General features: G+C 38.9%; 2 protein-coding genes across 2 annotated transcripts in view; both read left to right on the top strand.

The window, feature by feature from the left end:
* Positions 1–8,314, top strand: part of LOC134197314 (early endosome antigen 1-like) — a 16,857-nt gene extending 8,543 nt beyond the window's left edge. The window contains exons 14-44 of the mRNA XM_062666606.1: positions 626–712; positions 779–861; positions 918–1,011; positions 1,075–1,128; positions 1,346–1,447; positions 1,683–1,790; positions 1,853–1,987; positions 2,058–2,168; positions 2,826–2,960; positions 3,015–3,125; positions 3,182–3,271; positions 3,345–3,404; positions 3,464–3,559; positions 3,612–3,659; positions 3,795–3,854; positions 3,921–3,998; positions 4,061–4,108; positions 4,179–4,256; positions 4,845–4,892; positions 4,956–5,024; positions 5,086–5,163; positions 5,227–5,310; positions 5,412–5,582; positions 5,636–5,725; positions 5,782–5,843; positions 5,901–6,045; positions 6,108–6,381; positions 6,866–7,041; positions 7,265–7,363; positions 7,951–7,970; positions 8,030–8,314. Coding sequence (XP_062522590.1) covers positions 626–712; positions 779–861; positions 918–1,011; positions 1,075–1,128; positions 1,346–1,447; positions 1,683–1,790; positions 1,853–1,987; positions 2,058–2,168; positions 2,826–2,960; positions 3,015–3,125; positions 3,182–3,271; positions 3,345–3,404; positions 3,464–3,559; positions 3,612–3,659; positions 3,795–3,854; positions 3,921–3,998; positions 4,061–4,108; positions 4,179–4,256; positions 4,845–4,892; positions 4,956–5,024; positions 5,086–5,163; positions 5,227–5,310; positions 5,412–5,582; positions 5,636–5,725; positions 5,782–5,843; positions 5,901–6,045; positions 6,108–6,381; positions 6,866–7,041; positions 7,265–7,363; positions 7,951–7,970; positions 8,030–8,132 — 2,997 coding nt within the window. The 3' untranslated portion in view covers positions 8,133–8,314. The remainder of the gene's footprint in view (positions 1–625; positions 713–778; positions 862–917; positions 1,012–1,074; positions 1,129–1,345; positions 1,448–1,682; positions 1,791–1,852; positions 1,988–2,057; positions 2,169–2,825; positions 2,961–3,014; positions 3,126–3,181; positions 3,272–3,344; positions 3,405–3,463; positions 3,560–3,611; positions 3,660–3,794; positions 3,855–3,920; positions 3,999–4,060; positions 4,109–4,178; positions 4,257–4,844; positions 4,893–4,955; positions 5,025–5,085; positions 5,164–5,226; positions 5,311–5,411; positions 5,583–5,635; positions 5,726–5,781; positions 5,844–5,900; positions 6,046–6,107; positions 6,382–6,865; positions 7,042–7,264; positions 7,364–7,950; positions 7,971–8,029) is intronic.
* A 1,597-nt stretch (positions 8,315–9,911) lies between these two features.
* Positions 9,912–10,000, top strand: part of LOC134197185 (autocrine proliferation repressor protein A-like) — a 4,654-nt gene continuing 4,565 nt past the window's right edge. The window contains exon 1 of the mRNA XM_062666461.1: positions 9,912–10,000. This exon is cut by the window's right edge and continues 97 nt beyond it. Within this exon, the coding sequence (XP_062522445.1) occupies positions 9,917–10,000 (84 nt within the window). The 5' untranslated portion in view covers positions 9,912–9,916.

Genomic DNA, 10,000 nt, shown 5'->3' with positions numbered 1-10,000 from the left:
GCACACACACACACACACACACACACACACACACACACACATAAACGTGCATGCACACACACACACACACACACACACACACACACACACACACACACACACACACACACACACACACACACACACACACACACACACACACACACCACTTATACCAATCTTCTATTACTCACTCATTGCAGGGCCGTAGGAGTCGGTGCGGCTGGTGCGGCCATGGCCGCACCACTTTTTGTAGCCTCGCCTAGCCAGACCCTTCTCTGCGCGAGCGAAAGAGAGAGAAGAGGAAAAACAAACACATATAAGGAGGCATTCAATTTGAAACCAGACTGACAGACATTAATTGGAGCATTGGTCTCTTGCTTTAACGCGCACTAAATTAAAAGCCACGCCCTTTAGCGTGCGTTAGGCCGTACCACTTTTTATTTGCTTCCTACGGGCCTGCATTGTTTGTTATAATTTATGTGCTTACAAATTCGCCATTTTATATAAAAACTTATTTTTAATTTATTATTTGTTGTGGAATTTATATCTGAATTTTTACTTGATAGGAATGCATCACTTCTGATTGCAATTGGCATAATATGTCTGACTCCCACTTTGATCACGTTTGTCTTTTTGAAATTAGACGTCTGGGATTCTGGCAGAGAAAGAGACAACACTGTCTCGAATGATGACCGAACTTGAAAAAGCAAACGGGTCAGCTCGTGATGAAGTCAGCTGATTTTAGAGCAAACTTTTAGCTGGAAATTGGATTTCTTACTACTGTTGGCTGTCTTAGGCTGCAGCTAAAGGTGCCGCTCAAGAAGAGTCGAAACAAAGACAACGTCAACTGGAAGACGAGAGAAGAAAAACAGCAGTCATGTATGCTGGTTGGTACGATGTTGTGCTAACGTAATGCAACGTGATGTAATGCACAGGGAAAGACAGATTTCTGATCTTGAAGGGCAAATACAAATGGCACGTGACAATGTCTCACGATTAGAGACTGAGAAACACGACTTGGTGCAGCAGGTGGATATACAATATTTGATTGAGTCGATATTGTGTTATTGGACTTTATTCTGTTACTTGCAGATTGAAGCTGGAGAAGGTGCTACTACTGCCATTGAACAACTATCCAGGGAGAAGGTATCCTGACATCACGATTTATCGGTTATACACTACAACAGATTGACATTGCTTGTAACCATTTTAAGTTTGTTGATGCTATTATCTCAGCTTTTAACTTAAATAGTAAACTTCAACTGATTCACGTGTCTCTAAACTAATGAGGTGTTATGATTGTATAGTATGTTTGACTGTGTATGATTGTGTTTGTTTTTCAATTTGTACTTGTTGCCAACAGGAGTCTCTGCAGCAACGATTTGTTGATACGGAGACAACACTGCAAAATGAGGTGAAGACTCTTCAAGGAACAATTGAAGAAAAGGACAAGCAACTAGGAAATGTATGATGTGTGTGTGTGTGTGTGTGTGTGTGTGTGTGTGTGTGTGTGTGTGTGTGTGTGTGTGTGTGCGCGCATATGGTGCATACAAGTGTATCTGCATACACGCTTGTGTGTGCGTGTGTGTGTGTGTGTGTGTGTGTGTGTGTGTGTGTGTGTATGTGTGTGTGCATGTGTGTGTGTGCATGCATGCACGGATGCATGTGTCAGTAAACATGCTGTATAACATTCTCCATAGCTATCAGATCAACTCCAAACTTGGAAAGACAAAAGCAGCCAATTAGAGTCTCAACTGACTGAGACCAGAGAAACATGTCAAAACGTAGAAAGCCAACTACAAGAGAAAGTAGACATCATGTCAACATTTTTTTAGATCTGTATATTGTATATTCTGTTACCAATGGGTAGGTTACCATGTTGACTGATCTTCAGAGTAACAGTGAACTAAATATTTCTCAACTGGAAAACGATTTGAGATTAACAAAGACAGCCTTGCAGGAAAGTAAAGATTTGGTCAAAGAGATGACACTTCAGCATGCTCAAGTAATTTGTGTTGTTTGATGATATTATTTGATTGTTTTTATTTGAAACCAACGATCTGTGTTTTATGAAGATGAAGTCTGATTTGGAGCGTCAGTTGGATAGCGTACAGCAAGAGCAAGAGGCAGTGAAAAAGAATACCGATAGTGAGATAGACAGATTACATCAAGAAGTGCAGCAAAAAGTTAGTCTGTTGCAAGCAGTCTTGTGTGGTATGTAAGTAGTCAGGGTTATGTAACATGTGTTACATTTGTTTATTGGAATGCTATGTCAGTATGCTTTGACTGTCATGTTACAAAACGGTTAATATATGAGCTCTGAGAAATACAGAGCATGCAAACACTGATCACACACACACACACACACACACACACACACACACACACACACACACACACACACACACACACACACACACACACACACCACGTCAGCTTTATAGTACAAATTGCAAATCTGATGAAATGGCTTGATGTCACTTCTAACTTGATGTAGACTAATGCGTTTTATTATTTTTGTAATCTTGTTGCGAACTGGGAGTGTAGCAGAAACCATTTATTGTCAAAGTCTGTTTCTTGTTATGTATGCATGTGGGCATCTTATTCTGTTAGCAAGAATCGTTTGTAATATTTTATCACTTGAGATGTCTCTAGTACAGTAGGAAATGAAGCACCCAATCATAATCAACTTTATTAGTAATATGAGACTACTGACAACATCATTGATTTAACTACATATTATACATTTTTCCAAGCAGTTATGATTACATATTTTGCATTATTAGAGTGTGTTATTAATCCACATGATGACACATTTAGTTAGCAGTCTTTGGACATTTCAGGAAGGAGCAATAATCAAACTGCAGCAAGAGAAAGATGCAGACGTAGCATCTATTAACAGACAACTAGAAACAACTAAGCAGTCACTGGATGAGACAGATGTCATGCTAAGGAGCCATAAGGAAAACCTGACAATGGTTTTTAATTTAATAATTGTTGGTCATCTAGATTACATGTTACTGCTGTTGTAGCTGCAGTCATCTTCAAGTACAGAGATACAGCAACTGAAGGAGTCTCTGAAGGAGAAAGAAGATGGTCACACGTCTGCTATTGTGTCGCTCCAGCGGCAATTAGATGACAAAGTAGTTTGTGTGGATGTTTCAAACAGAGCATCACCGTAATGACAGCTCTATTTCAGACCTCAGAATTAGATCGGCTTCAAATTACATCCGCTGATGCTGTTAAAGAAAAGGAAGCAATTCAAATTACTCTTGCCAGCACAAGTCAGGTGGGTGGCCATCATTGCAGTGATCTGTGTTTTGAATTATGCAACTAAATTCAAGTGCTTGTATTTTATCTAGTCTTTGCAGATGAAGATAAAAGACTATGATGAGTTGCAGATGCAATTAGCCTCAACCAAAGTTTATTAAATAATATTAATTAATATCAATTATGTGAATGATGCTTATTGCATTTGTAGACGGAGTCTGAAGTGCAGCGAAGTGAGCTATCTGCAAACATGGAGAAGGCTAAGGAGGCAGCTAGTGAAGTGAAATTGAAAGCAGACAGTCTGCAGGTTTGTCAACTGCATGAGTGCAGGTTGTGATTTTCTAACCATTCAGTATTAGATTGCACTTGCTGCCAAAGAAAAAGAATGTGAAGAGTTGAACAACAAGGTAAAGATTCCATCTGTGAGTGTGTATCTGTTTTATATTTCAGGGATTTAAGTATGTGTCTAAGGTTTAGTTTGTATCTGTTTGTTATCATACATCTACGTCAGCTGTAGGTTCTGTAATATCTTTTATCATTAGCTCACCAAGTATGCCAGTCAGATATCGGAACTAGAGGACCAAGTAAAAGATCTAAAACAGGTAAGAAACTAGCTGTTTGTCTCTATATTTCATGTGTATGTCTGAGTCTTTTAATCTTGCTCGTAGTCAGCAGTAGCTGAGAGTGAGTCTAACAAATCAACCAACAGTCAATACGAATCACAATTGGCAGACCTCAAGAGCAAGGTTTCTATTGTGTAATCGAAATTTGGTTCAATTCAGTTGCTGTCAAGGCTTGTGGAATTTAGGTGAGTGAATTGGAATTAGAAACAAAGATTCTTGGCTCATCATTTGAGGTACCATTTAACTTGAAGTGAAAGATGCTTATCATAGTCACATGATCATGTCAATGTCAATTATATTCAGACTGAGAAGTCGTCTTCTGCCAACCTCAAAACTGAATTGGACTCAAAGAAGTCGGAACTGTCTCAAGCTCAAGATAAAGCAAGTGTTACATGTTATACCCATAATTGAATTAGTTGATTCTTTCAGAGTTTCTACTATCAGTCTCTTGTGTACATTTTATCCAACAGTTGTTTGTGTTTATCACCTGGTAGTTACCAGAAGCTTGACTCCGTCGCAGTGTTTGTGGTTGCAAAGGTATTTAAAATGGGCAAATTTAACAACAGTGTCAAGATACTTGTTACAATAATTTATAACTCCTTATTGGGTATTATTGGAGACATACTAGCAATCAAAGTAGGCTACACTGAAGAAATTGGGTAATGCCTTTGGGGATACTTTTCAAAGAGTTGCTGTGTTGTTTGACTGGGGCGGTGGTTGCGATCAGACTGGTTGCGATGGAGGAGGAATGCAGACCGTATTCTCAATTCAAAATGTGCTTAACGTCACTCTCTGGTGTTTTTAACATCACTATCTGATGTTTGTACACTAAAAAATTCAGAAACATCACACACACAGTTTTTATTGGACCATCCTGACTATAACTAAGCAAGTGGACACAAGAGACTGTACTTTGTATAAAACATCTGCGAATACTCATTGACACTTTTATGTACAACTTATCTGTAGTTGGTATCACTTCAAGTGCAATGTAATCAGCACAAGCAGCAGCTGAAAGTGGGTGCACAGAAGTCTTTTATTTGTATGCGTGTCTATTATAAGCATTACTTTATTGCATAGGTTGAAACTGAGAAGTCATCGGCTCTGCAAACACATGTTGCTGAATTAGATGCTCAGTTGATGCAGCAGGTGTAGTAACCATGGCATAAGTGTGTAAATGTGTATCCTACGAAAGTGCCGTTACTTTTAGACAGCGCAGTATGGAAACAATAGTAAACAACTGCAGCAGACAAATGAACATGTAACAGCTCTAAAACATGAAATTGAGGTACGACATTGGACGTTTGATATTTCTACAGAAATTGATTGAATGGATTTCTACTCTTTCTAGCTGCTGCATGATGAGCTAGAAAAGAAGACAAATTTGTGCAGGAATTATGAAGACCAATTGGTCCTTTCACAGACAGAATTAAAGGTAGACGTAATTATTTCATTTTGTTGTGAGTTAATAGGACTTTAACATCAGTGTCAAGAGATTGTTGAAGTATTTATTATAATGCATTATGTTGTGTATAGGAAGCAACAAAGAAAGTCTCTGCTTTGGAGGAGGAACTCGAAAGTGTTAGACATGAGTTTCATCAACTCAGTGCCCAGTTTGATTCGCGGGAGACTGAAGTAGATCGTTTGACAAAGAGAGCCGATGAAACAGAGAAAGTGATGAATGCAACAGTTCAACAGCTGACTGAGGTGCAATTGAAATTACGCTAAGTTGGTGTTTGTTGTGATGAGTTCTTGTGCAGGTGAAGGCCACACTCACACAAAGAGTGCGCGAGCTGGATTTGGAGCTACAGAAGGTCAGGTCGGAGTGTGAACAGCTGGAAAATGACAAAGTAATTCAATGAGAGTTTATCTAAATGTGATGAAGTGAAGTTGTTTGTGTGCAAAGGGGGATGTGGAAGCGATACTGACAGCAAAGAACAGTGCGATGAAAGATATTGCTCAAAAACGGTACACGGCTTGTACTTCAGTTCACCATTGTATACATTATGATAACAATGTTGTTAGTTCGGACCTGGAGAGGGAGAAATCCAACTTGCAGTCAGAACTGGATCGTCTGAAAGACGAATGGTCAAAAGAAAGAAGCACATTAGAAGAGACAAGAAATCTGTTGATGTCACAAAAGACACGACTGGAAATGGATTTATCAAAGGTAATCTATTAGTGATTGCATCATCTTGGGTGTCCTAAGAGTGTGTTTGTTTTAAAACGTAGCTTCGGCAAGACCGAGAGCTAATGGAAAAGGATTCTGAGCAGCAACAGGCAAAACTGAGGGTTGAGGTGGCTTCATTGCAGTCTCAGCTGCAGGAGACAAGCGAAGAGAGAACATCACTGCAGCACTCACTAGATGACATAAGGTCAAAACACGAGGTAGAAATGACTGCACTGAGTGGAAACTTGTCATTGCTGAGAGCAGCCATGGAAGAGCAAAACCAGCAACTAACGTCTGAACAGAAAGTTTCAAATAAATTAAGAGGCGACATTGCAGGTGAGGTGGATTGCTTGTCAACATTATCGTATTGCAGAAAATTGACAGATGAAATCAAGATTTCAGGAGAAACTGAGGCACCAGTTGGGCAACAGGCGGTTTCTTAATCATTTACCCAATGCTTTATGAGGTGGTAGATATTTTGATGGACTCTGTATCCTATGGAATGACTTTGGTTGATACAGTGTTTACTTATTTAACAGTAGTTTCAAGACTGAATGTTGGTGTTCAGCAGATTGGCTTACACTGCAGGCAGAGTGACAAACTGATTGATTGAGTGAACAGCGAGAAGTCTACTTAAATTAGCAGATTAATCGAGACACACAATATTTGACCCACCACCATTAATTACACGTATTAGCATGTTACATAACAGACTACTAAGGTAGATACAATACTATGCCAACCATCTTCAGTTGTCAGTTGTCGTCTTGTAACATTATTTTTCCCGTTGAATTACTTGGATTTGGTGTTGTGTGTTTAGTATTAGAAGCGTCTGTTCAAAATTTCCAAGATGAAAGGCGTACTCTTCTTGAGCGATGTATAACCAATGAGGAAGAGATACAGAAGTTACGAGGTCATGTAGCTGGCATGAAATGTAAACTAGATGAGGCACAGGGCGCTCTCCAAGAACTAGGCAGAGAGAATGCATCATTACAGGTATGGAAAATATTGATATTATATTACTGTTGTTGATTGAAATGAATTGTGTTTGTTTGTTTGTTTGTTTGTTAGTTGCTTTGTATTTTGTTTGGTTGTTTGTTTGTTTCTTTGTTTGTTGCTTTGTCTGTGGTACTACTTGTCTTGTTTTTTCTTGCTTTGTTTGCTAAATGTTATTGACTTTTGGCACTTATTTATGTATTGTACAATATTTGGTTTGTAGATTCACCAGACACGCAAAATGGGTCGAAAGTGGGCAGACGACAGTCACTTCAAGAGTTGTCATACCTGTCAAGTTGAATTTTCTGTCAGCGTTCGAAAGGTAAGCTTTACAACAGATTTCAAATTTTTATTTATAAAACCACATTCCTACACACAACAGTCTTGTAGCAAAAATACGTTGAATGAAGGCGGCCTTTACTTGCTTTGCTATAGTGACAAAATGCTTGTTGATGCTCCTTATAGACTTTGAGGGGTAACAAGGGGTTTGAGCATTTAGTTTGTATTCCATTGTAGCTGTTGAGGTGCTGATGATGGTGTAGTATTTGTGTGTATCGCATACAGAACAATATAAGACTTGGAGTGACTGTCTGCTTGTATTAGGATCTATGAAATTGTGAGTTGCACTGTTATATTGTTATTAGCATGCTGTTGTAGGAGGCACTTTTGCAATTATGAACAGGAGCTCTTGTATTGTGGGAAGTTTTCATGTCATTGTTTCATAGCATGTTGGCTTTGTGCCGGGATGTGCTTCTATATGCTTGTGTGTGCAGTGTTTCCCTGCATACCTATACAGTTGTATGATTGTGGTGTGGGGGTTAGATGGGTGGGTGTGTTGAATTAATTTATATTTTAATTAATCAATTTAATTTAATTAACTAATATAATTTATGTTTTTTTTCTTTTCAGCATCATTGCAGACATTGCGGGTAAGATTTTTATTTCAATACCTTATTCTCTTTTTAATACTGCGATGTATTGTGTCTAGACTTATCTTTTGTGACAGTTGTTCAAGTAGAACTTACCAGTTATCGTCATACAAGAAACCAGCTCGTGTGTGTGAGAGTTGCTTTAAGGAATTGACCGGATAAAATGCTTAGAAGCAGACTAGCAAGTGTGCTAGTTCTGTTTGCTGCAATTTTGATCTGTTTCGTTGTCATGTGTTCGAATTCCAGGTTGAAGGAGACATAAAATTGGGACTAATGGGTATAGATATTATGTACAATTTGTTATATGTTGTAAGTGTCAATAAGAAATAACTATTTACTTCAAATGGTACTTGTGCCTTATTTATTAGCAAATAGGTAAGTAGAACTATCAACCAGACATCTAAAAAACACCAAACCTGTCTACATGTGTCTATTCACAGAGACAATCCTAACATGGGTGACGTAGTTCAGCTTGAACCATAAGGAATGGGACTTGGTAAAGTGATTCATAAGCCCAGAAGGCGTTGAACCACTTGACTTCCTGTCTGTGTGACTCCAAAATGGCGTCTAAATTTGTAATATTTTTCAACAAGCCAATAGCTTTATCAGAGGACTCACAGCTGTGGAATCAAGAGTGAAAACAGCTTACTCTACCAGTAATCATAATGACACCAGTGTTCGAAAAATTGGTCGTCAAGTTGTCATTTGACGACTAACTGAGTTTATGTGATGACCAATATATTATTATACCAGCGAGGTTGCCATCTTGATGACTAGAGTCACTCAAATTATGGTAAACTCGACATATTTCTATTTCTATGCTGTATAGTAGATCAGGTCAAACTGAGAGTGACACCTCTGGTGTCCTGGAATATCATTTACTTGCCATAACAATTAGTATCACTACTTGATATCAATGAAATATATGTACATCCTAAATTCCTTGACGACTGAACATTTTGTGAGGTTGTCAAGATGACGACTACGTCTGCTATAAAATTTCAAACACTGAACATGCACAAGTGTTCACGTTATTACATCAAAAGCAGCAAAATTCTCAACTTTTTAGTTATTCTTTGTTCTCCTTGTTTCTATACGAGCTAGGCCTGCTTTGGTCTGTAAATCCACAACTAACGTTGATGCAGTATTGCATGAGTTACGTCATCAGTGTTTCAAAAGCAACTATTGGCAAAAAACTTTGCATTACAAAAATTGATTAAAAATAAGTTTAGCAAATGTAACTACGCGGTCGCGTGCAATTGTAGCCCCACCTCATTTATCATTTCAGCCACATGCGCTAGTAAATTGCGCCCAGCATACACCTTTGATTGTTGGTTACCAACAATTAAATTGAGACATTTGACGCATTCGCAGAGCGAGATATGCTTACGTACGCTTTTAACTGATTAAATGATAAATTCTATCGAACGCGTTTGTAACTTTTTCGATAGGGGCTCCAAATTCTCGAAAATCTACAGTAAATCGCAGTTTGCAAAGCTTGCTGTTTGCTAAAGTAGCTGAAACACTCATGCACAACTTACTCATACTTATCAAGCGAGCAACGCTTTTCTAACGCGACGCTGAAGAGGGTTTTCTCACCATCACGTGTAACATCACGTGACATCGACAGCAGTCGGTGAAGCGCGGTGGACGCCGAAACGGATCCGGACGCCAATACCGCTCGCTTCTTTATCCTTTTAGTTGTGTTCATGTGCGACAGACCACGTATGAACAGCTGTTTTTACCACACACCAAAGGGGGCCCTGTCGTAAAAACTGGACTCAACCGTAACTTCGCGTTGCAGTTCTTGTCACTTCCATCAGCGCATGCAGCCATTGCATTTTGCTGCAAATGTACGTTAGCTCGCGTCTCTGAAATATTGCGTTAACGCAAATTTCCGAAATGTCTCAAGTTAATAAATTAATTAATTAACCCTAGCAGACCACATGCAGTTCGAAGGGTTTCTTGTATTTGTAGCCACCTTTGTAGTCTCTACCGCCACTCCGTTGGACGACTATGTGCAACGTGAC

The sequence above is a fragment of the Corticium candelabrum genome, chromosome 22 (assembly GCF_963422355.1).
Source record: "Corticium candelabrum chromosome 22, ooCorCand1.1, whole genome shotgun sequence".
In the NCBI taxonomy this organism is placed as follows: domain Eukaryota; kingdom Metazoa; phylum Porifera; class Homoscleromorpha; order Homosclerophorida; family Plakinidae; genus Corticium; species Corticium candelabrum.
Note: the sequence above shows the minus strand (reverse complement) of the source record. Positions and strands in the feature narration are given on the sequence as shown.